General features: G+C 45.9%; 1 protein-coding gene across 3 annotated transcripts in view; it reads right to left on the minus strand.

Moving 5' to 3' along the window:
* The window catches only part of LOC137344485 (sushi, von Willebrand factor type A, EGF and pentraxin domain-containing protein 1-like), a 128,089-nt gene that overhangs the window by 59,153 nt on the left and 41,439 nt on the right, over nt 1-27,497 (minus strand). For 2 of the 3 annotated variants that reach the window (XM_068007491.1, XM_068007490.1), the window contains exons 9-12: nt 25,806-25,991; nt 19,469-19,654; nt 11,481-11,666; nt 2,703-2,888 (exon numbers count right to left, since the gene is read on the minus strand). In XM_068007491.1, the coding sequence (XP_067863592.1) occupies nt 2,703-2,888; nt 11,481-11,666; nt 19,469-19,654; nt 25,806-25,991 (744 nt within the window). The remainder of the gene's footprint in view (nt 1-2,702; nt 2,889-11,480; nt 11,667-19,468; nt 19,655-25,805; nt 25,992-27,497) is intronic. The other variant, XM_068007492.1, reaches the window with a different exon arrangement.

The raw sequence follows: 27,497 nt of genomic DNA on the forward strand, positions 1-27,497 counted from the left end.
GGGTCACCATTGACCAGAAACTTAACTGGACCAGCCACATAAATACTGTGGCTACAAGAGCAGGTCAGAGGCTGGGTATTCTGCGGCAAGTGACTCACCTCCTGACTCCACAAAGCTTTTCCACCATCTCCAAGACACAAGTCAGAAGTGTGATGGAATACTCTCCACTTGCCTGGATGCGTGCAGCTCCAACAACACTCAAGAAGCTCGACACCATCCATGACAAAGCAGCCCGCTCGATTGGCACCCCATCCACCACCCTAAACATTAATTCCCTTCACCACCGGCGCACAGTGGATGCAGTGTGTACCATCCACAGGATGCACTGCAGCAACTCGCCAAGGCTACTTCGACAGCACCTACCAAACCCGCGACCGCTACCACCTGGAAGGACAAGAGTAGCAGGCAGATGGGAACAACACCAACTGCACATTCCCCTCCAAGTCACACACCATCCCGACTTGGAAATATATCACCGTTCCTTCATCGTCACTGGGTCAAAATCCTTGAACTCTCTACCTAACAGCACTGGGTGAGTACCTTCACCACACGGACTGCAGCTGTTCAACAAGGCGGCTCACCACCACCTCCTCAAGGGCAATCGGGGATAGGCAATAAATACTGGCCTTGCGAGCGACGGCCACATATCATGAATGAATTTTTTAAAAACGGAGCAGGATCATGCCCGAAATTGAAGTTACTTTTTAATAACCAGCAGATTGTAGGTGGGAGTACCATAGTATCAGAAATTTTACCAACTTTAAATTAAGAAAGGTTCTCTGTTCTATAGGCTTATTCAGTCCCACTCTGAGGTACATGATTCAGTGGAAACTAACAGTTAAGCATTGCAGTTTAGTTCTAAACCAATTTACATTTCGCAAAAACACTACACCACTGCAACAAAAAGTTTAATTTTTCCAGCAAACCATTCCTTCAGTTTGTGGGACATTGGAGATGCTTGCATATGATTAAATGATTGTCACTGGAGTTGTTCAAGAAGAGTATTCTGATATTCAAACAAAAAGTAGCAATTAACTGCTTCTTTATATGTCGGAGGCTCCTTGTCCCACTTTCCAGTACCTGTAGAAACAGGTTTGTCTGCACCAATCAACAAATAGTCACCAATACATGAATATTTTGCTATCATCCCATATTCCCAGTGCTCTGTATCGAGTGGTGATGGAGCTCTCCCATTACTAATAGCTGGAAGATCATCACGTGATAGCTGGGGGAAAAAATCAAATTCAGTTAGTGCCCTGAACAGACTATCAAATCAGCTCAGTGACACAACACCACTGGTGAACCAATACACTGCAGCACAGAGTAAGAGACAGGATTTCTTCTTTCTGCTTTCTTTCCTTCTCTTATCCCCAATATCCACAGCACAGGCCTGGTCTACTCATTTGAGATTTGCATGTACTGTTGCTTTAGGGGTGGCGTGGGGGGAGGCGGGGAAAAAGAGAAAGAGAGAGAGCGCTAGGCAATCTGAGGTAGTGGATAAAAAGAGCGAAATTACGTTAACTGACACATAACAGGACGAAAGGAGAAAAAAAACACAATAGGAATGATTTCCTCTGTATGTTGGGGACGATTTTCATCCCTGTTTTCAGGTGGAAAATAAGAGTCGCACAATAAAAATGGGGGTGCACAATACATCGTCCAGCTCCCATTGCCACAGGCAGCTGCAGCCCACTACCACAGCTGCCACTGCCTGTGGCAGTTAAGGGTGACCACAACAATGAATTTCTATGCAGCTCGGTCATTACTGGTTGCACCTGAAGATATATGCAATCCAAGTCGGGCTACAGTACATTCCTTACATAAAGCTGCTCGTGGTTGACGATCACTGGAAGCCAAGACCTAAGAGGGCCCCGTTGCAGACTGCAGTATCTTAACTGCTGCCGGAGCTTCCTGTTCCAGCTGACTTTCTGGCGGGTGTTGGTGGAGGGGATGGCAGGGAAGCAGGCATGCTGCCAGTGAGAGAGTGGGCAACAAGTGCCACTACCATCAGCCTGCGGCTCAGCACTCCTACCGATCTGAGGGAGGGCAGACAGTAGGAGATCTGTGATGCAACCGAAGCCTCCATCAATGGGCACCCCCAGCCTTTCAAAAGGTGGAAGAGATGGTGGAAACCAGAGTCTGAACGGCATCAGGTTGAGCTAATACTGCTAACCTCAACAACAAACCTTCAACCAATGGAAATTTCAGATAATTGCCCATACGGTAGTGATGAACTACCCCTTTAAGATACAGGTGCCAGCTACAATAGCATTTGTAGCTTGTGTTGGTTATGGTCCAGCGTTGTGGTGATTGTTCATGGACTCCAGATGCTTTGGGTTCATCTGTAACATAAAGCTTTAGGAGGGCATTTCTCCCGATGATACATAGGGAGACCTCTGTCCACACGTTCACCATTTCTATGCAGGTATGACTACAAAAGTTAAGTATAAAATTCTGTATTTTAAATGTGACCCATATATCACATTTAAATATTAAGTTTCTGTTATTCACCAAAAAATGTTCCATTTTCATTTTTTACAACCCTTTGTAGTGAAGAGGAGCAATGAAGAAGCCATTGTACTAATGTCAACTGGGAAAAATCTACACCAATATTTAGACATTTATATAGTTTTGACAGGCTTCAGAAAAGTTCAACTCAAGTCATTTGATTCCATTCTCAAGTTTCAAAAATGTTTACTCACACGATCTGCAGGTTGGTGGTGGGGGCACAAATGTGTTATTTTCACTACATTCAATGACACTGTTGCCAACCATTTGATAACCTTCATTACAGCGGTAGGTGATCATCTCCTGATATTTATAGGTTGGTCCAAATCCTGCGACTATTCGGCCATTTACAATCAATTCTGGACGATGACATCTAACAACTGACAAGAGGACAATGCATTAGTCACCACTGGGCAACTGACTGTAGATATGGTTCTGATAAAAAGTCTCTCAGGAGCATTACTCTTGAGCCTTGCTCACACCTAGAATAGATTTGTGGAAATTAGCAGCAAAAAATTTGAGAGCGTGTTAACTCCTTGATCTACCTTTGGACTATCACTCTTCCTCGTCTACCTGCTGTGGTGACATCAATCACAGGCATTGGGTCAGCTTAAATATGTATGCGGGTGACACCAGGCTCTGACTCTCCATTACTTCCTTCAAACCGTACAACCACTTCTGTCTTGTCAGACCACAAAGCTGTCGGATTGTCGTAAAAACTCAACTGGTTCACTAATGTCCTTCAGGGAAGGGAAGCTTCCATCCATACCTGCGCTGGCCTATACGTGACTCCAGTCCCACACCAATGTCGGCGAATTTTAACTGCCCTCTGAAGTGGCCTAGCAAGTCACTTCGTTGTATCAAACCACTGCTGTGCTTCAAGAAGAAAGTCCTCTAACACCTTCTCAGGGCAAGTAGGGATGGACAATAAATTAAGCCTTGCCAGCAACGCCGACATCCGAGAGTGAATTATTAAAAAACACTTCTGTATTGTGAATCCGCCTGACTGACATTAATTCATGCATGAGTAATAATTTCAACCAAATCAACACTGAGAAGACGAATGCCAATGTTTTCAGGTCCTGTCATATTTTCTGCTCGTTTCCCATTGACCCCAACGTCCTCTCCAGCCATTTGTTCTGGCTAAGTCAGACTGTTGAAAACATTTGCAGCCTGTTTGATCTAAATTTCAGTTTCAAATCTCACATCTTATCAATCACCAAGTCTGCTCATTTCCACCTCCATAACATCTCCTGCCTCCACCCCTATTGCAGCTCCACTGCTACCGACACCCTTTTGCACACCTTTCTTATCATTGACTCAATATTTCCAACATCCTCCTTGCTGGTCTCCCATTCTCCTCCATCCATCAATTCCAATTCATTCAAAACACATGTTTAATACCAGCCCACCCTTGCTGATCCATACTGGCTATCCACCCCCCATTCCTTGAATTTAAAATCCTCATCCTCGTTAAGTGCCCCACAACATCGCTCTATCCTACCTTATCAGTCCCCTGGCTTTACCTCTGCTCTGGCAGCATTTGATCACCCAACACTAGCCTGCCCCCCACCCCCCTCTTCATCCCACCACAGGTGGAAAAGCCTTCAGCCACCTTAGCCCCACACTCCTTTTATCCCAGAGCATGGTAATTGCATGACAGTCTCAAAGGGGGACAACAGAGATGGCAAGTTGGGAAATTAAAAATTCAGATTTGTGCAGTAGGAGATGCTTTATTACAATTGGGACTGATTTCAATCCTTGGGGCACAGCAGAGGATACATTATACAGTATCTGGCCATTCCAGGCCTGGTGTATGCCTGAAATGATGTGGTTACTGGGTGACAAAAGTGGATAAAATGTCTTCTTTCCCAGCAGTGAATTTTGTAACATGACTGGGAAGTTAAAAAGATTGAAGTCAAAAGGATTATATTGTATCTTTATCATTCTGGAGGGTTCCATTTATTAACAAGTGACAGCTCAGTTCCGTTGCAAGCACTCCCCACGACAAAGTCAAATGTTTATCAGTATGAGCCCCATTCCAGGGCTGGAGCACATAATTTAAGCTGACATAGGAACATAAGTAGGCCATTCAGCCCCTCGTGCCTGCTCTGACATTCCAATGCAGTAAGGGAATACTGCCTTATAAGAGGTGTCATCCTTTGGATGAGATATTAAACTGTCTGCCTATTCAGATAGTTAAATGGTCCCATGTGTCCCAAGTAGTCTCCTTGTGTTCTCTCAACGCAATCAAGCAGTTTATTGTACCATTGTACCTCTGAAGGAATTGTTCTACAACACCTGTAATCTAACTGGTGCAACGTAAAACTCTACCACATCTTGACCGAATATTACAGTCAGGTAAGTGGGAACATGATAGTTCTGACATTCTAGCATTACCATCGCCAAATCCCCCACCATCAACATCCTGGGTGGTCACCATTCAACAGAAACTGAACTGGACCAGCCACACAAATACTGTGGCTACAAGAGAAGGTCAGAGGCTGGATATTCTGCAGTGAGTGACTTACCTCCAGACTCCTCAAAGCTTTTCCACCATCTGCAAGGCACAAGTCAGGTGTGTGATAGAATACTCTCCACTTGCATGGATGATTGCAGCTGCAACAACACTCGAGGAGCTCGATCCAGTCCAAGGACAAAGCAGCCCACTTAATTGGCACTTCATCCACAACCTTAAACATTCATTCCTTCCACCACCGGTGCACCATCGCTGCAGTGTGCGCCATCCACAAGATGCACTGCTGCAACTTGCAAAGGCTTCTTCGACAGCACCTCTGAAACCCTCGACCTCTACCACCTAAAAGGACAAGGGCAGCAGGCACATGGGAACACCACCACCTGCACGTTCCCTTCCAAATCACATATCATCCTGACTTGGAAATATAGCGCTGTTCCTTCATCGTCACTGGGTCAAAATCCTGGAACTCCCTACCCAATAGCACCGTGGGAGTACCTTCACCACACGGACTGCAGCGGTTCAAGAAGGCAGCTCACCACCAACTTCTCAGGGCAATAGGGGATAGGCAATAAATACTGGCCTTGCCAGCGATGGCCACATACCATGAATGAATAAAAAAATAGCAGGAACATGCTCGAAATTAAAGTTACTTTTTAATAACCAGCGGATTGTAGGTGGGAGTACCAAAGTATCAGAAATGTTACCAACTTTAAATTAAGAAAGGTTCTCTGTTCCACAGGCTTATTCAGTCCCACTCTGAGGTACATGATTAAGTGGAAACTTTAACATTTAAGCGTTGCAGTTTAGTTTGAACCAATTTACAATTGGCAAAAATATTTCACTTATGCAACAAAAACATTAATTTTTCCAGCAAACTATTCCTTCAGTTTGTGTGACATTTCAAAACTTGCATATGATTAAATGAGTGTCTGTTATTGGAGTTGTCTAAGAACAATATTCTGATATTCAAACAAAAAGTAGCAATTAACTGGACCATTGTATGTCGGTGGGTCCTTGTCCCACTTTCCAGTCACTGTACAAACAAGTTTGTCTGCACCAATCAATAAATAGTCACCAATACATGAATATTTTGCTATCATTCCATATTCCCAGTGCTCTGTATCGAGTGGTGATGGAGCTCTCCCGTTACTAATAGCTGGAAGATCATCACAAGTGATGGCTCGGGAAAAATGGAATTCAGTTACTGTCCTAAACAGACGATCAAATCTGAAGCTTCAGGGATTAAAAGCTCAATCAGCTCAGTGACACAACACCACTGGTGATCCCATACACTGCAGCACAGAGTAAGAGACAGGATTTCTTTTTTCTATTTTCTTTCCTTCTGTCATTCCCAATATCGTGATGTGGAGATGCCGGTGATGGACTGGGGTTGACAATTGTAAACAATTTTACAACACCAAGTTATAGTCCAACAAATTTATTTTTAATTCCACAAGCTTTCGGAGGTTTCCTCCTTCGTCAGGTGAACGGTATGGAAATGACATTTTCGAATCCTTCGCATTTTAAAATCACAGAACAATGCCTGGTGATTACTGCCCGTTGCCAAGGCAATCACAGTGAGCAGACAGAAAGGTGTCACCTAAAAAGGCCACTGAATATACAAACCCCCCAAAAAAGAGAGAGAAGGAAGACAGTCAATGACCCGTTATATTAAAAACAGATAACATTTGTTCGCTGGTGGGGTTACGTGTAGTGTGACATGAACCCAAGATCCCGGTTGAGGCCGTCCTCATGGGTGCGGAACTTGGCTATCAATTTCTGCTCGACGATTTTGCGTTGTCGTGTGTCTCGAAGGTCGCCTTGGAGTATGCTTACCCGAAGGTCGGTGGCTGAATGTCCATGACTGCTGAAGTGTTCCCCGACAGGGAGAGAACCCTCCTGTTTGGCGATTGTTGCGCGGTGTCCGTTCATCCGTTGTCGCAGCGTCTGCATGGTCTCGCCAATGTACCATGCTCTGGGGCATCCTTTCCTGCAACGTTTGAGGTAGACAACGTTGGCCGAGTCACAGGAGTATGAACCGTGCACCTGGTGGGTGGTGTCCTCTCGTGTGATGGTGGTATCTGTGTCGATGATCTGGCATGTCTTGCAGAGGTTACCGTGGCAGGGTTGTGTGGTGTCGTGGACGCTGTTCTCCTGAAGGCTGGGTAATTTGCTGCGAACGATGGTTTGTTTGAGGTTGGGTGGCTGTTTAAAGGCGAGTAGTGGAGGTGTGGGGATGGCCATAGCGAGGTGTTCGTCATCATTGATGACATGTTGAAGGCTGCAGAGAACATGGCGTAGTTTCTCCGCTCCGGGGAATTACTGGACAACGAAGGGTACTCTGTTGGTTGCGTCCCGTGTTAGTCTTCTGAGGAGGTCTACACGATTTTTCGCTGTGGCCCGTCAGAACTGTCAATCGATGAGTCGAGCATCATATCCCGTTCTTACTAGGGCGTCTTTCAGCGTCTGTAGGTGTCCATCGCGTTCCTCCTCGTCTGAGCAGACCCTGTGTATTCGCAGGGCCTGTCCACAGGGGATGGCCTCTTTGACGTGGTTAGGGTGGAAGCTGGAAAAGTGGAGCATCGTGAGGTTGTCCGTGGGCTTGCGGTAGAGTGAGGTGCTGAGGTGCCCGTCTTTGATGGAGATTCGTGTGTCCAAGAAAGAAACTGATTCTGAGGAGTAGTCCATGGTGAGCTTGATGGTGGGATGGATCTTGTTGATGTTATCGTGTAGTCTCTTTAGTGATTCCTCACCGTGGGTCCATAGAAAGAAAATGTCGTCGATGCATCTGGTGTATAGTGTTGGTTGGAGGTCCTGTGCAGTGAAGAAGTCCTGCTCGAACTTGTGCATGAAAATGTCGCGACACTACAGGCTTTCTACAAAAACTCAGTACCCACGGACCTGTTGAACCAGGAACACTTCTCACCACGATGGACGTCTCGGCACTCTACACCAGTATCCCCCACGATGACGGCATCGCTGCAACAGCATCAATACTCAACACCAACAACAGCCAATCTCCAGACGCCATCATACAACTCATCCGCTGCATCCTGGATCACAATGTCTTCACCTTCAATAACCAGTTCTTTACCCAAACACACGGAACAGCCATGGGGACCAAATTCGCACCCCAATACGCCAACATTTTCATGCATAAGTTCGAGCAGGACTTCTTCACTGCACAGGACATCCAACCAACACTATACACCAGATACATCGACGACATTTTCTTTCTATGGACCCACGGTGAGGAATCACTAAAAGACTACACGATAACATCAACAAGTTCCATCCCACCATCAAGCTCACCATGGACTACTCCTCAGAATCAGTTTCTTTCTTGGACACACGAATCTCCATCAAATACGGGCACCTCAGCACCTCACTCTACCGCAAGCCCACGGACAACCTCACGATGCTCCACTTTTCCAGCTTCCACCCTAACCACGTCAAAGAGGCCATCCCCTATGGACAGGCCCTGCGAATACACAGGGTCTGCTCAGATGAGGAGGAACGCGATGGACACCTACAGACGCTGAAAGACGCCCTAGTAAGAACGGGATATGATGCTCGACTCATCGATCGACAGTTCCGACGGGCCACAGCGAAAAATCGCATAGACCTCCTCAGAAGACTAACACGGGACGCAACCAACAGAGTACCCTTCGTCATCCAGTACTTGCCCGGAGCGGAGAAACTACGCCATGTTCTCTGCAGCCTTCAACATGTCATCAATGATGACGAACACCTCGCTATGGCCATCCCCACACCTCCACTCCTCGCCTTTAAACAGCCACCCAACCTCAAACAAACCATCGTTCGCAGCAAATTACCCAGCCTTCAGGAGAACAGCGTCCACGACACCACACAACCCTGCCACGGTAACCTCTGCAAGACATGCCAGATCATCGACACAGATACCACCATCACACGAGAGGACACCACCCACCAGGTGCACGGTTCATACTCCTGTGACTCGGCCAACGTTGTCTACCTCATACGTTGCAGGAAAGGATGCCCCAGAGCATGGTACATTGGCGAGACCATGCAGACGCTGCGACAACGGATGAACGGACACCGCGCAACAATCGCCAAACAGGAGGGTTCTCTCCCTGTCGGGGAACACTTCAGCAGTCATGGACATTCAGCCACCGACCTTCGGGTAAGCATACTCCAAGGCGGCCTTCAAGACACACGACAACGCAAAATCGTCGAGCAGAAATTGATCGCCAAGTTCCGCACCCATGAGGACGGCCTCAACCGGGATCTTGGGTTCATGTCACACTACACGTAACCCCACCAGCGAACAAATGTTATCTGTTTTTAATATAACGGGTCATTGACTGTCTTCCTTCTCTCTCTCTCTTTTATTTTGGGGGTTTGTATATTCAGTGGCCTTTTTAGGTGACACCTTTCTGTCTGCTCACTGTGATTGCATTGGCAACGGGCAGTAATCACCAGGCATTGTTCTGTGATTTTAAAATGCGAAGGATTCGAAAATGTCATTTCCATACCGTTCACCTGACGAAGGAGGAAGCCTCCGACAGCTTGTGGAATTAAAAATAAATTTGTTGGACTATAACTTGGTGTTGTAAAATTGTTTACAATTCCCAATATCCACAGCACAGTCCTGGTCTACTGATCTGAGATTTGCAAGTACTGTTGATTCAGGGGAGGGATGGGGGAAGGGGGAAAGAAAGAGAAAAAGAAAGGAGAGGCAATCTGAAGTAGTGGATAAAACAAGCGAACTAACTATAGCTGACATATTACATGATGAAAGGAGAAAAATAACAATTGGAATGATTTCCTCTGTACGTTGGGACGATTTTCATCCCTGTTTTCAGGCGAGAAATAAATGTTTGCACAATAGCAATAGCGCAATAACAATGGGGCTGCACAATTTACCGTCCAGCTCCCATTGCTGATCCGCCCGTTGACAATTTGATCGGAGCCTAGACATAGACAGCCAGAGCTCATGTCAGAAGCAGGCAGGAGCCTCACCAAATATTCAAATTGGAGCCTGATAATGTCAAAGGGACCCTGATGCCATTTTTATTGACTTCAGTGTGATGGACACTCAGTGCTGTTACCTCCCAGTACTACTGGACAGTACATGTTAGAAACAGACATTTGCAACTATATTTCCCTGCTACAATTCTGCTTGTTTGGCATTCCTACCATACTGTTAGCAGTGTTTGCTCCGCTGAAGGATGGGTGTGAAATTGACCATGCTTAAATGAATGCAGGAACAGGTGGGGGAGCGGGGTGCGGGGGAGGGTGGTTTCAGGAGGCAGCGTATTGCCCTGAAAGGAGTCCAGGCAGGAGGAGGACCGCTCACAGGCAGCCTTTCCCTGCTAATAGGGTCGAATGGCCCAGATTAAGTTACCTGAACCTCAGTGAGGAGCAGCATAGGAGCAGGTTGCACTTCTCATGAGAGGCCAAATCTGCAGAATGCAGTGATAGGAGTTGCAGCTGGCTACCTCAGCTGCCACTGCATTGCCTGTGGCAGTTAAGGATGACCACAACCCTGAATTTCTATACACCAGGGTCATTTCAGGCTGTACCTGGAGATCTATGCGATACAAGTCGGGCTGCAGTGCATTCGTACGTCAAGCTGCTCGTGGTCAGCGGTCACTAGAAGTACGGACCCAAGAGGACCCGGCTGCAGACTGCCATATCTTAACGGCTGCCGGAGCTTCCTGGTCCAGCTGACTTTCTGGCAGGTGTTGGAGGGGATGGCATGGGAGCAGGCAAGCTGCCGTTGACAGAGAGGGCAACACGTGCCACTACCATCAGCCTGCGGCTCAGCACTCCCACCGATCTGAGGTTGGGCAGACAGTATGTGATCTGTGACGCAATTGAAGCCTCTATCAATGTGCAGCCCGAGCCTTTCAAAGGTGGAGGAGATGGTGGAAACCAGAGCCTGAACGGCACCAGGTTGAGATTCAATCAAAGATGCTACAACTGCTGATCTCTCCAACAAACCTTCAACCAGTGGAAGTTTCAGATAATTGCCCATATGGTAGTGATGAACTACCACTTTAAGATACAGGTGCCTGCTATATTAGCATTTACAGCTTGTGCAGGTTCTGGTCCAGGTTTTGGTGACTGTTCCTAGACTCCAGATGCTTTGGGTTCATCTGTAACATAAAACATTAGGACGACATTTCTCCTGATCATACAGAGGGAGACCTCTGTCCACACCTTCACCATTTCTATGCAGATATGACTACAAAAGGTAAGAAAGTATAAAATTCTGTGTTTTAAATGTGACCTGTATATCACATATCTGTTGTTCACCAAAAAATGTTCCATTTCATTTGTTACAACCCTTTAGAGTGAAGAGGAGCAATGAAGAAGCCAGTGCACTAATGTCAACATGGGAAAATTCACAACAATAGTTAGACATTTATATAGTTTTGACAGGCTTCGGAAAAGTTGAACCCAAGTGATTTGATTCCATTCTCAAGTTTCAGAAATGTTTACTCACATGGTCTGCAGGTAGGTGGTGGGGGCACAAATGTGTTAATTTCACTACATTCAATGACACTGTTGCCAACCATTTCATAACCTTCATTACAGCGGTAGGTGATCGTCTCCTGATGTTTATAGGTTGGTCCAAATCCTGCGATTATTCGGCCATTTACAATCAATTCTGGACGATGACATCTAACAACTGAAAAAAGGACAATGCATTAATCACCACTGGGCAACTGACTGTAGATATGCTTCTGATAAAAAATCTCTCAGCAGCGCTACTCTTGAGCCTTGCTCACATCTAGAATAGATTTGTGGAAATTAGCAGCAAAAAATCTTTGAGCGTGTTAACTCCTTGATCTATCTTTGGCCCGCCCCTCTTCCTCGTCTACCTGCCATGGTGACATCAATCACAGGCATTGGGACAGCATAAATATGTATGCTGATAACACCAGGCTCCATCACTTCCCTCTCGATCACTTCCTTCAAACCCGACAGCCACTTCTGTGTTGTCAGACCACCAAGCTGTCGGATTGTCATAAAAACTCAACTGGTTCACTAATGTACTACAGGGAAGGGAACCTGCCATCCATCCCTGGGCTCGCCTATACGTGACTCGTCCCACACCAATGTCTGCAAATCTCAACTGTCCTCTGAAGTGGCCCTGCAAGTCACTCAGTTGTATCAAATTACTCCTACGGTTCAAGAAGAAACTCCACCACCACCTTCTCAGGGCAAGAAGGGATGGACAATAAAAGTGGCCTTGCCAGCGACGCCGACATCCCCAGAATGAATTATTAAAAAACACTTCTGTATTGTGAGTCCACCTGACTGACATTGATTCATGGATAAGTAATAATTTCATCCAAATCAACACTGAGAAGACGAATGCCAATGTTTTCAGGTCCTGTCATAAGTTCTGCTTGTTTCCCATTGACTCCATCGCTCTCTCCAGACATTTGTTCTGGCTAAGTCAGACTGTTTGATCAAAATTTGAGTTTCAAATCTCACATCTTATCAATCACCAAGTCTGCTCATTTCCACCTCCATAACATCTCCTGCCTCCATCCCTATTGCAGCTCCACTGCTACCGACACCCTTTTGCACACCTTTGTTATCATTGACTCAATATTTCCAACATTCTCCTTGCTGGTCTCTCATTCTCCTCCCTCCATCAATTCCAATTCATTCAAAACACATGTTTAATACCAGCCCACCCTTGCTGATCCATACTGGCTATCCGCCCCCATTCCTTGAATTTAAAATTCTCATCCTCGTTAAGTGCCCCACTACATCGCTCTATCCTACCTTATCAGTCCCCTTCCTTGACCTCTGCTCTGGCATCATTTGATCCCCAACACTGTCCTGCCCCCCACCCCCCACTTCATCCCACCATGGGTGGAAAAGCCTTCAGCCACCTTAGCCCCACACTCCTTTTATCCCAGAGCATGGTAATTGCATGACAGTCTCAAAGGGGGACAACAGAGAAGGCAAGTTGGGAAATTAAAAATTCAGATTCGTGCAGTAGGAGATGCTTTATTACAATTGGGGCTGATTTCAATCCTTAGGGCACAGCAGAGGATACATCATACAGTATCTGGCCATTCCAGGCCTGGTGTATGCCTGAAATGATGTGGTTACTGGGTAACAAAAGTGGATAAAATGTCTTCTTTCCCAGCACTGAATTTTGTAACATGACTGGGAAGCAAAAACGATTGAAGTCAAAAGGAGTATATTGTATCTTTATCATTCTGGAGGGTTCCATTTATTAACAAGTGTCAGCTTAGTTCAGTTGCAAGCACTCACCACTACAAAGTCAAAAGTTTATCAGTATGAGCCCCACTCCAGGAATGGGGCACATAATTTAAGCTGACAGTCCAATGCAGTAAGGGAATACTGCCTCAGAAGAGGAGTCATCCTTTGGATGAGATATTAAACTGACTGCCTATTCAGATGGTTAAAAATCCCATCTGTCCCAAGCAGTCTCCTTGTGGACTCTCAACACAATCAAGGAGTTTATTGTACCATTGTACCTCTGAAGGAATTGTTCTACAACACTTGTAACCTAACTGTCCTTACCCGGTCTGGTCGAAATGTGACTCCAGACCCACAGCAATGTGGTTGATTCTTAATTGCCCTCTGAAATGGCATAGCAAGCCACTCAGTTGTAAAACCTCATTAAAAAAAGTCATAATAAGAATAAAACCGGACGGACCACCCGGCATTGGACCACTAGGCACCGGACACAACAAAGGCAAACCAAGCCCAGTCGTGACTGAAAAGTCCTCCTCACTAACATCTGGGGACTTGTGCCAAAATTGGGAGAGCTGTCCCACAGACTAGTCAAGCCACAGCCTGACATAGTCATACAGAATCATATCTTTCAGCCAACTTCCCTGACTCTTCCATCACCATCCCTGGGTATGTCCTGTCCCACCGGCAGGACAGACCAACCAGAGGTGGCGGTACAGTGATATACAGTCAGGAGGGAGTGGCCCTGAGAATCCTCAACATTGACTCTGGACCCATGAAATCTCATGGCATCAGGTCAAACATGAGCAAGGAAACCTCCTGCTGATTAGCACCTACCGCCCTCCCTCAGCTGATGAATCAGTTCTCCTCAATGTTGAACATCACTTGGAGGAAGCACTGAGGGAAGGAAGGGCACAGAATATACTCTGGGTGGGGGACTTCAATGTCCATCACCAAGAGTGGCTCGGTAGTACCACTGCTGACCGAGCTGGCAGAGTCCTGAAGGACATAGCTGCCAGACTGGGCCTGAGGCAGGTGGTGAGCGAACCAACACGAGGGAAAAACCGACTTGACCTCATCAATCTACCAGGCGCAAATGCATCTGTCCATGACAGTATTGGTAGGAGTCACCACCGCACAGTCCTCATGGAGCCGAAGTCCCGTCTTCGCACTGAGGATACCATCCAACATGTTGTGTGGCACTACCACTGTGCTAAATGGGATAGATTCAGAACTGATCTAGCAGCTCAAAACTGGGCATCCATGAGGTGCTGTGGGCCATCAGCAGCAGCAGAATTGTATTCCAGCACAATCTGTAACCTCATGGCCTGGCATATTCCTCACTCTACCATTACCAACAAGCCAGGGGATCAATCCTGGTTCAATGAGGAGTGTAGAAGAGCATGTCAGGAGCAGCATCAGGCGTACCTAAAAATGAGGTGCCAACCTGGTGAAGCTGCAACTCAGGACTACATGCATGCTAAACAGCGGAAGCAACATGCTGTAGACAGAGCTCAGCGATTCCACAACGAAAGGATCAGATCAAAGCTCTGCAGTCCTGCCACATCCAGTCGTGAACGGTGGTGGACAATTAAACAACTAACGGGAGGAGGCGGCTCTGTAAACATCCCCATCCTCAATGATGGCGGAGTCCAGCACGTGAGTGCAAAAGACAAGGCTGAAGTGTTTGCGACCATCTTCAGCCAGAAGTGCCGAGTGGATGATCCATCTCGGACTCCTCCCGTTATCCCCACCATCACAGAAGCCAGTCTTCAGCCAATTCGATTCACTCCATGTGATATCAAGAAATGGCTGACTGCACTGGATACAGCAAAGGCGATGGACCCCAACAACATCCCGGCTGTAATGCTGAAGTCTTGTGCTCCAGAACTAGCCACGTCTCGAGCCAAGCTGTTCCAGTACAGCTACAACACTGGCATCTACCTGTCAATGTGGAAAATTGCCCAGGTATGTCCTGTCCACAAAATGCAGGACAAATCCAATCTGGCCAATTGCCGCCCCATCAGTCTACTCGCAATCATCAACAAAGTGATGGAAGGTGTCGTCGACAGTGCTATCAAGCGGCACTTACTCACCAATAACCTGCTCTCCGATGCTCAGTTTGGGTTCCGCAGGACCACTCGGCTCCAGACCTCATTGCAGCCTTGGTCCAAACATGGACAAAAGAGCTGAATTCCAGAGGTGAGGTGAGAGTGACTACCCTTGACATCAAGTCAGCATTTGACCAAGTGTGGCACCAAGGAGCCCTAGTCAAATTGAAGGTCAATGGGAATCAGGGAGAAAACTCTCCAGTGGCTGGAGTCATACCTGGCACAAAGGAAGATGGTAGTGGTTGTTGGAGGTCAATCTTCTCAGCCCCAGGACATTGCTGCAGGAGTTCCTCAGGGCAGTGTCCTGAGCCCAACCATCTTCAGCTGCTTCATCAATGATCTTCCCTCCATCATAAGGTCAGAAATGGGGTTGTGCGCTGATGATTACACAGTGTTCAGTTCCATTCGCAACCCCTCAGATAATGAGGCAGTCCAAGCCCGCATGCAGCAAGACCTGCACAACATCCAGGCTTGGGCTGAGAAGTGGCAAGTAACATTCGCGCCAGGCAATGACCATCTCCAACAATGATGTGGAGATGCCGGTGATGGACTGGGGTGGACAAATGTAAGGAATCTTACAACACCAGGTTATAGTCCAACAATTTTATTTTAAAATCACAAGCTTTCGGAGATTATCCCCTTCGTCAGATGAGTGAGTGAATAAGAGGTTCTCAAATCGCATATCTTATATGAGGCTGGGACATCATCATACCAATCAAAAGGTGTCGCTGGTGTTCAGACATTTTAGCCACGGAAAACAGTAGGTCCCGGTATGCTGATTACACATTGTGTCAAATTATACAGACAGAGAGAATTACATCTCCAACAAGAGAGAGTCTAACCATCTTCCCGTGACATTCAACGGCATTAACATCGCCAAATCCCCCACCATCAACATCCTGGGGGTCACCATTGATCAGTAGCTTAACTGGACCAGCCACATAAATACTGTGGCTACAAGAGCAGGTCAGAGGCTGGGTATTCTGCGACGAGTGACTCACCTCCTGACTCCACAAAGCCTTTCCACCATCCACAAGGCACAAGTCGGAAGTGTGATGGAATACTCTCCACTTGCCTGGATGAGTGCAGCTCCAACAATACTCGAAGCTCGAAACCATCCAGGACAAAGCAGCCCGCTTGATTGGCACCCCATCCACCTCCCAAAACATTCACTCCCTTCACCACCGGCACAATGTGGCTGCAGTGTGTACCATCCACAGGATGCACTGCAGCAACTCGCCAAGGCTACTTTGACAGCACCTACCAAACCCGCGACCTCTACCACCTAGAAGGACAAGAGTAGCAGGCAGATGGGAACAACACCACCTGCACGTTCCCCTCCAAGTCACACACCATCCAGACTTGGAAATATATCACCGTTCCTTCATCGTCGCTGGGTCAAAATCCTTGAACTCCCTACCTAACAGCACTGGGGGAGTACCTTCACCACACGGACTGCAGCTGTTCAACAAGGCGGCTCACCGCCACCTCCTCAAGGGCAATCGGGGATAGGCAATAAATACTGGCCTTGCCAGCGACGGCCACATATCGTGAATGAATTTTTAAAAAAGGGAGCAGGATCATGCCCGAAATTTAAGTTACTTATTAATAACCAGCAGATTGTAGGTGGGAGTACCATAGTATCAGATATTTTACCAACTTTAAATTAAGAAAGGTTCTCTGTTCTATAGGCTTATTCAGTCCCACTCTGAGGTACATGTTTCAGTGGAAACTAACATTTAAGCATTGCAGTTTCGTTCTAAACCAATTTACATTTGGCTAAAACACTACACCACTGCAACAAAAAGTTTAATTTTTCCAGCAAACCATTCCTTCAGTTTGTGGGACATTGGAGATGCTTGCATATGATTAAATGATTGTCACTGGAGTTGTTCAAGAAGAGTATTCTGATATTCAAACAAAAAGTAGCAATTAACTGCTCCTTTACATGTCGGAGGCTCCTTGTCCCACTTTCCAGTACCTGTAGAAACAGGTTTGTCTGCACCAATCAACAAATAGTCACCAATACATGAATATTTTGCTATCATTCCATATTCCCAGTGCTCTGTATCGAGTGGTGATGGAGCTCTCCCATTACTAATAGCTGGAAGATCATCACGTGATGGCTGGGGAAAAAAATCAAATTCAGTTAGTGTCCTGAACAGATTATCAAATCAGCTCAGTGACACAACACCACTGGTGAACCAATACACTGCAGCACAGAGTAAGAGACAGGATTTCTTCTTTCTGCTTTCTTTCCTTCTCTCATCCCCAATATCCACAGCACAGGCCTGGTCTACTCATCTGAGATTTGCATGTACTGTTGCTTTAGGGGTGGCGTGGGGGTAGGCGGGGAAAAAAGAGAAAGAGAGAGAGAGAAAGAGGCAATCTGAGGTAGTGGATAAAAAGAGCGAACTAACGATAACTGACACATAACAGGACGAAAGGAGAAAAAAAACACAATAGGAATGATTTCCTCTGTATGTTGGGGACGATTTTCATCCCTGTTTTCAGGTGGAAAATAAGAGTTGCACAATAAAAATGGGGGTGCACAATACAACGTCCAGCTCCCATTGCCAATCCGCTGTCGCCAATTTGATCGGGGCCTCGACAAAGACAGCCAGAGCTCCTGCCAGAGGTAGGCAGGATCCTCACTAAAGTATTCACATTCAAGCCCAATGATGTCAATGGGACCCTGATGCTATTTTTATTGACTTTAGTGTGATGAACATTCAGTGCTGTACCCACCCAGTACTACTGGACAGTACATGTAAGAAACAGACATTTGCAACTATATTTTTCAAGCTACAATTGTGCTTGTTTGGTATTTCTACCATTCTGTTAGCAGTGTTTGATCCACTGAAGGATGGGAGTGAAACTGGCCACCCCTTAATGACTGCAGCAACAGGGGGGAGGGGGACAGGGAGGTTTCAGGAAGCAACGCATTGCCCTGATAGGAGTTCAGGCAGGAGGAGGACCGCTCACAGGCAGCCTTACTCTGCTCATAGGGTCAAAAGGCTCAGATTAAGTTACCTGAACCCCAGTGAGAAGCAGCATAGGAACAGACTGCACTTCTCACGCGAGGCCATTTCAGAAATCTGCAGAATGCTGCCACAGGAGCTGCAGCCCACGACCACAGCTGCCACTGCCTGTGGCAGTTAAGGGTGACCACAACAATGAATTTCTATGCAGCTTGGTCATTACAGATTGCACGTGAAGATATATGCAATCCAAGTCGGGCTACAGTACATTCCTCACATAAAGCTGCTCGTGGTTGACGATCACTGGAAGCCAAGACCTAAGAGGGCCCCGTTGCAGACTGCAGTATCTTAACTGCTGCCGGAGCTTCCTGTACCAGCTGACTTTCTGGCGGGTGTTGGAGGAGGGGATGGCAGGGAAGCAGGCATGCTGCCAGTGAGAGAGTGGGCAACAAGTGCCACTACCATTAACCTGCGGCTCAGCACTCCTACCGATCTGAGGGAGGGCAGACAGTAGGAGATCTGTGATGCAACCGAAGCCTCCATCAATGGGCACCCCCAGCCTTTCAAAAGGTGGAAGAGATGGTGGAAACCAGAGTCTGAATGGCATCATGTTGAGCTAATACTGCTAACCTCAACAACAAACCTTCAACCAGTGGAAATTTCAGATAATTGCCCATATGGTAGTGATGAACTACCCCTTTAAAATACAGGTGCCAGCTACAATAGCATTTGTAGCTTGTGTTGGTTATGGTCCAGCGTTGTGGTGATTGTTCATGGACTCCAGATGCTTTGGGTTCATCTGTAACAAAGCTTTAGGAGGGCATTTCTCCCGATGATACATAGGGAGACCTCTGTCCACACGTTCACCATTTCTATGCAGGTATGACTACAAAAGTTAAGTATAAAATTCTGTATTTTTAATGTGACCCATATATCACATTTAAATATTAAGTTTCTGTTATTCACCAAAAAATGTTCCATTTTCATTTTTTACAACCCTTTGTAGTGAAGAGGAGCAATGAAGAAGCCATTGTACTAATGTCAACTGGGAAAAATCTACACCAATATTTAGACATTTATATAGTTTTGACAGGCTTCAGAAAAGTTCAACTCAAGTCATTTGATTCCATTCTCAAGTTTCAAAAATGTTTACTCACACGATCTGCAGGTAGGTGGTGGGGGCACAAATGTGTTATTTTCACTACATTCAATGACACTGTTGCCAACCATTTGATAACCTTCATTACAGCGGTAGGTGATCATCTCCTGATATTTATAAGTTGGTCCAAATCCTGCGACTATTCGGCCATTTGCAATCAATTCTGGACGATGACATCTAACAACTGACAAGAGGACAATGCATTGGTCACCACTGGGCAACTGACTGTAGATATGGTTCTGATAAAAAGTCTCTCAGGAGCGCTACTCTTGAGCCTTGCTCACACCTACAGTAGATTTGTGGAAATTAGCAGCAAAAATTTTTTGAGCGTGTTAACTCCTTGATCTATCTTTGGACCATCGCTCTTCCTCGTCTACCTGCCGTGGTGACATCAATCACAGGCAATGGGTCAGCTTAAATATGTATGCGGGTGACCCAGGCTCTACCTCTCCATCACTTCCTTCAAACCCTACAACCACTTCTGTGTTGTCAGACCACAAAGCTGTCGGATTGTCGTAAAAACTCAACTGGTTCACTAATGTCCTTCAGGGAAGGGAACCTTCCATCCATACCTGGGCTCGCCTATACGTGACTCCAGTCCCACACCAATGTCGGCGAATTTTAACTGCCCTCTGGAGTGGCCGAGCAAGTCACTTCGTTGTATCAAACCACTGCTGTGCTTCAAGAAGAAAGTCCTCTAACACCTTCTCAGGGCAAGTAGGGATGGACAATAAATTAAGCCTTGCCAGCAACGCCTACATCCCGAGAGTGAATTGTTAAAAAACACTTCTGTATTGTGAATCCGCCTGACTGACATTAATTCATGCATGAGTAATAATTTCATCCAAATCAACACTGAGAAGACGAATGCCAATGTTTTCAGGTCCTGTCATAAGTTCTGCTTGTTTCCCATTGACTCCATCGCCCTCTCCAGCCATTTGTTCTGGCTAAGTCAGACTGTTGAAAACATTTGCAGCCTGTTTGATCAAAATTTGAGTTTCAAATCTCACATCTTATCAATCACCAAGTTTGGCTCATTTCCACCTCCATAACATCTCCTGCCTCCACCCCTATTGCAGCTCCACTGCTACCAACACCCTTTTGCACACCTTTCTTATCATTGACTCAATATTTCCAACATCCTCCTTGCTGGTCTCCCATTCTCCTCCCTCCATCAATTCCAATTCATTCAAAACACATGCCTAATACCAGCCCACCCTTACTGATCCATACTGGCTATCCGCCCCACATTCCTTGAATTTAAAATCCTCATCCTCGTTAAGTGCCCCACAACATCGCTCTATCCTACCTTATCAGTCCCCTTCCTTGACCTCTGCTCTGGCATCATTTGATCCCCCAACACTAGCCTGCCCCCCACCCCCCCCCCCTCTTCATCCCACCACAGGTGGAAAAGCCTTCAGCCACCTTAGCCCCACACTCCTTTTATCCCAGAGCATGGTAATTGCATGACAGTCTCAAAGGGGACAACAGAGATGGCAAGTTGGGAAATTAAAAATTCAGATTTGTGCAGTAGGAGATGCTTTATTACAATTGGGGCTGATTTCAATCCTTGGGGCACAGCAGAGGATACATTATACAGTATCTGGCCATTCCAGGCTTGGTGTATGCCTGAAATGATGTGGTTACTGGGTGACAAAAGTGGATAAAATGTCTTCTTTCCCAGCACTGAATTTTGTAACATGACTGGGAAGTAAAAAGATTGAAGTAAAAAGGCGTATATTGTATCTTTATCATTCTGGAGGGTTCCATTTATTAACAAGTGACAGCTCAGTTCCGTTGCAAGAAATCCCCACTATTAAGTCAAATGTTTATCAGTATGAGCCCCATTCCAGGACTGGAGCACATTATTTAAGCTGACATAGGAACATAGGAACAGGAGTAGGCCATTCAGCCCCTCGTGCCTGCTCCGACATTCCAATGCAGTAAGGGAATACTGCCTTATAAGAGGTGTCATCCTTTGGATGAGATATTAAACTGTCTGCCTATTCAGATAGTTAAATGGTCCCATGTGTCCCAAGCAGTCTCCTTGTGTTCTCTCAACACAATCAAGCAGTTTATTGTACCATTGTACCTCTGAAGGAATTGTTCTACAGCACCTGTAATCTAACTGGTGCAACGTAAAACTCTACCACATCTTGACCGAATATTACAGTCAGGTAAGTGGGAACATGATAGTTCTGACATTCTAGCATTACCATCGCCAAATCCCCCACCATCAACATCCTGGGTGGTCACCATTCAACAGAAACTGAACTGGACCAGCCACACAAATACTGTGGCTACAAGAGCAGGTCAGGGGCTGGATATTCTGCAGTGAGTGACTCACCTCCAGACTCCTCAAAGCTTTTCCACCATCTGCAAGGCACAAGTCAGGAGTGTGATAGAATACTCTCCACTTGCATGGATGATTGCAGCTGCAACAACACTCGAGGAGCTCGATACAGCCCACTTAATTGGCACTTCATCCACAACCTGAAACATTCATTCCCTCCACCACCGGTGCACCATCGCTGCAGTGTGCACCATCCACAAGATGCACTGCAGCAACTCGCCAAGACTTCTTCGACAGCACCTCTGAAACCCTCGACCTCTACCACCTAAAAGGACAAGGGCAGCAGGCACATGGGAACAACACCACCTGCACGTTCCCCTCCAAATCACATATCATCCTGACTTGGAAATATAGCGCTGTTCCTTCATCGTCACTGGGTCAAAATCCTGGAACTCCCAACCTAATAGCACCGTGGGAGTACCTTCACCACACGGACTGCAGCAGTTCAAGAAGGCAGCTCACCACCAACTTCTCAGGGCAATAGGGGATAGGCAATAAATACTGGCCTTGCCAGCGATGGCCACATACCATGAATGCATAAAAAATAGCAGGAACATGCTCGAAATTAAAGTTACTTTTTAATAACCAGCGGATTGTAGGTGGGAGTACCAAAGTATCAGAAATGTTACCAACTTTAAATTAAGAAAGGTTCTCTGTTCCACAGGCTTATTCAGTCCCACTCTGAGGTACATGATTAAGTGGAAACTTTAACATTTAAGCATTGCAGTTTAGTTTGAACCAATTTACAATTGGCAAAAATATTTCACTTATGCAACAAAAACATTAATTTTTCCAGCAAACTATTCCTTCAGTTTTTGTGACATTTCAAAACTTGCATATGATTAAATGAGTGTCTGTTATTGGAGTTGTCTAAGAACAATATTCTGATATTCAAACAAAAAGTGGCAATTAACTGGACCGTTACATGTCGGTGGGTCCTTGTCCCACTTTCCAGTCACTGTACAAACAAGTTTGTCTGCACCAATCAATAAATAGTCACCGATACATGAATATTTTGCTATCATTCCATATTCCCAGTGCTCTGTATCGAGTGGTGATGGAGCACTCCCGTTACTAATAGCTGGAAGATCATCACATGTGATGGCTGGGGAAAAATGGAATTCAGTTACTGTCCTAAACAGACAATCAAATCTGAAGCTTCAGGGATTAAAAGCTCAATCAGCTCAGTGACATAACACCACTGGTGATCCCATACACTGCAGCACAGAGTAAGAGACAGGATTTCTTCTTTCTATTTTCTTTCCTTCTGTCATTCCCAATATCCACAGCACAGGCCTGGTCTACTGATCTGAGATTTGCAAGTACTGTTGCTTCAGGGGAGGGATGGGGGGAGGGGGAAAGAAAGAGAGAGAAAAAGAAAGGAGAGGCAATCTGAAGTAGTGGATAAAAAAAGCGAACTAACTATAGCAGACATATTACATGATGAAAGGAGAAAAAAAACAATTGGAATGATTTCCTCTGCACGTTGGGACGATTTTCATCCCTGTTTTCAGGCGAGAAAGAAATGTTTGCGCAATAGCAATAGCGCAATAACAATGGGGCTGCACAATTTACCGTCCAGCTCCCATTGCTGATCCGCCCGTTGACAATTTGATCGGCGCCCAGACATAGACAGCCAGAGCTCGTGTCAGAAGCAGGCAGGGGCCTCACTAAATATTCAAATTGGAGCCCAATAATGTCAAAGAGACCCTGATGCCATTTTTATTGACTTCAGTGTGATGGACACTCAGTGCTGTTACCTCCCAGTACTACTGGACAGTACATGTTAGAAACAGACATTTGCAACTATATTTCCCTGCTACAATTCTGCTTGTTTGGCATTCCTACCATACTGTTAGCAAATGTAAGGAATCTTACAACACCAGGTTATAGTCCAACAAATTTATTTTAAAATCACAAGCTTTCGGAGATTATCTCCTTCGTCAGATGAATGAATGAAAAGGTTCTCAAATCGCATATCTTATACTATGTTGGGACAGCATCACACCAATCAAAAGGTGTCGTTGTTATTCAAACAGGCCAGTCACGGAGAACAGCACGTCCCAGTACACTCGATATACATTGTGACTATTACACAGGCAGGCAGAAAGAAACTCAAAATGGCAGAGAGAGAGAGAATTTTAAAAAACATATAAATTTTTTCCCCCTTTTGGCTGGTGGGGTTACTTCTGCTCGACGATTTTGCGTTGTCGTGTGTCTCGAAGGCCGCAAAATCGTCGAGCAGAAGTTGATAGCCAAGTTCCGCACCCATGAGGACGGCCTCAACCGGGATCTTGGGTTCATGTCACGCTACACGTAACCCCACCAGCAAAAAGGGGGAAAAAATTTATATGTTTTTTAAAATTCTCTCTCTCTCTGCCATTTTGAGTTTCTTTCTGCCTGCCTGTGTAATAGACACAATGTATATCGAGTGTACTGGGACGTGCTGTTCTCCGTGACTGGCCTGTTTGAATAACAACGACACCTTTTGATTGGTGTGATGCTGTCCCAACATAGTATAAGATATGCGATTTGAGAACCTTTTCATTCATTCATCTGACGAAGGAGATAATCTCCGAAAGCTTGTGATTTTAAAATAAATTTGTTGGACTATAACCTGGTGTTGTAAGATTCCTTACATTTGTCCACCCCAGTCCATCACCGGCATCTCCACATCATACTGTTAGCAGTGTTTGCTCCGCTGAAGGATGGGTGTGAAATTGACCATGCTTAAATGAATGCAGGAACAGGTGGGGGAGCGGGGTGCGGGGGAGGGTGGTTTCAGGAGGCAGCGTATTGCCCTGAAAGGAGTCCAGGCAGGAGGAGGACTGCTCACAGGCAGCCTTTCCCTGCTAATAGGGTCAAATGGCCCAGATTAAGTTACCTGAACCTCGAGCAGCATAGGAGCAGGTTGCACTTCTCATGAGAGGCCAAATCTGCAGAATGCAGTGATAGGAGTTGCAGCTGGCTACCTCAGCTGCCACTGCATTGCCTGTGGCAGTTAAGGATGACCACAACCCTGAATTTCTATACACCAGGGTCATTTCAGGCTGTACCTGGAGATCTATGCGATACAAGTCGGGCTGCAGTGCATTCGTACATCAAGCTGCTCGTGGTCAGCGGTCACTAGAAGTACGGACCCAAGAGGACCCGGCTGCAGACTGCCATATCTTAACGGCTGCCGGAGCTTCCTGGTCCAGCTGACTTTCTGGCAGGTGTTGGAGGGGATGGCAGGGGAGCAGGCATGCTGCCGTTGACAGAGAGGGCAACACGTGCCACTACCATCAGCCTGCGGCTCAGCACTCCCACCGATCTGAGGTTGGGCAGACAGTATGTGATCTGTGACGCAATTGAAGCCTCTATCAATGTGCAGCCCGAGCCTTTCAAAGGTGGAGGAGATGGTGGAAACCAGAGCGTGAATGGCACCAGGTTGAGCTTCAATCAAAGATGCTACTACTGCTGATCTCTCCAACAAACCTTCAACCTGTGGATGTTTCAGATAATTGCCCATATGGTAGTGATGAACTACCACTTTAAGATACAGGTGCCTGCTATATTAGCATTTACAGCTTGTGCTGGTTCTGGTCCAGGTTTTGGTGACTGTTCCTAGACTCCAGATGCTTTGGGTTCATCTGTAACATAAAACATTAGGACGACATTTCTCCTGATCATACAGAGGGAGACCTCTGTCCACACCTTCACCATTTCTATGCAGATATGACTACAAAAGGTAAGAAAGTATAAAATTCTGTGTTTTAAATGTGACCTGTATATCACATATCCGTTGTTCACCAAAAAATGTTCCATTTCATTTGTTACAACCCTTTAGAGTGAAGAGGAGCAATGAAGAAGCCAGTGCACTAATGTCAACATGGGAAAATTCACAACAATATTTAGACATTGATATAGTTTTGACAGGCTTCGGAAAAGTTGAACCCAAGTCATTTGATTCCAATCTCAAGTTTCAGAAATGTTTACTCACATGGTCTGCAGGTAGGTGGTGGGGGCACAAATGTGTTAATTTCACTACATTCAATGACACTGTTGCCAACCATTTCATAACCTTCATTACAGCGGTAGGTGATCGTCTCCTGATGTTTATAGGTTGGTCCAAATCCTGCGACTATTCGGCCATTTACAATCAATTCTGGACGATGACATCTAACAACTGACAAGAGGACAATGCATTAATCACCACTGGGCAACTGACTGTAGATATGGTTCTGATAAAAAATCTCTCAGCAGCGCTACTCTTGAGCCTTGCTCACATCTAGAATAGATTTGTGGAAATTAGCAGCAAAAAATCTTTGAGCGTGTTAACTCCTTGATCTATCTTTGGCCCGCCCCTCTTCCTCGTCTACCTGCCATGGTGACATCAATCACAGGCATTGGGTCAGCATAAATATGTATGCTGATAACACCAGGCTCCATCACTTCCCTCTCGATCACTTCCTTCAAACCCGACAGCCACTTCTGTGTTGTCAGATCACCAAGCTGTCGGATTGTCATAAAAACTCAACTGGTTCACTAATGTACGACAAGGAAGGGAACCTGCCATCCATACCTGGGCTCGCCGATATGTGACTCGTCCCACACAAATGTCTGCAAGTCTCAACTGCCCTCTGAAGTGGCCCTGCAAGTCACTCAGTTGTATCAAACTACTCCTACGGTTCAAGAAGAAACTCCACCACCACCTTCTCAGGGCAAGTAGGGATGGACAATAAAAGTGGCCTTGCCAGCGACGCCGACATCCCCAGAATGAATTATTAAAAACACTTCTGTGTTGTGAGTCCACCTGACTGACATTAATTCATGGATAAGTAATAATTTCATCCAAATCAACACTGAGAAGACGAATGCCAATGTTTTCAGGTCCTGTCATAAGTTCTGCTTGTTTCCCATTGACTCCATCGCCCTCTCCAGACATTTGTTCTGGCTAAGTCAGACTGTTGAAAACATTTGCAGCCTGTTGGATCAAAATTTGAGTTTCAAATCTCATATCTTATCAATCACCAAGTCTGCTCATTTCCACCTCCATAACATCTCCTGCCTCCACCCCTATTGCAGCTCCACTGCTACCGACACCCTTTTGCACACCTTTGTTATCATTGACTCAATATTTCCAACTTTCTCCTTGCTGGTCTCCCATTCTCCTCCCTCCATCAATTCCAATTCATTCAAAACACATGCCTAATACCAGCCCACCCTTGCTGATCCACGTTAAGTGCCCCACAACATCGTTCTATCCTACCTTATCAGTCCCCTTCCTTGACCTCTGCTCTGGCATCATTTGATCCCCCAACACCAGCCTGCCCCCCACCCCACTCTACATCCCACCACAGGTGGGAAAGCCTTCAGCCACCTTAGCCCCACACTCCTTTTATCCCAGAGCATGGTAATTGCATGACAGTCTCAAAGGGGGGCAACAGAGATAGCAAGTTGGGAAATTAAAAATTCAGATTTGTGCAGTTGGAGCTGCTTTATTACAATTGGGGCACAGCAGAGGATACATTATACAGAATCTAGAATTTCCAGACCTGGTGTATGCCTCAAATGATGTGGTTACTGGGTGACAAAGGTGGAAAAAATGTCTTCTTTCCCAGTACTAAATTTTGTAACATGACTGGGAAGTTAAAAAGATTGAAGTCAAAAGGAGTATATTGTATCTTTATCA

Source organism: Heptranchias perlo, chromosome 27 (genome assembly GCF_035084215.1).
Source record: "Heptranchias perlo isolate sHepPer1 chromosome 27, sHepPer1.hap1, whole genome shotgun sequence".
Lineage (NCBI taxonomy): Eukaryota > Metazoa > Chordata > Chondrichthyes > Hexanchiformes > Hexanchidae > Heptranchias > Heptranchias perlo.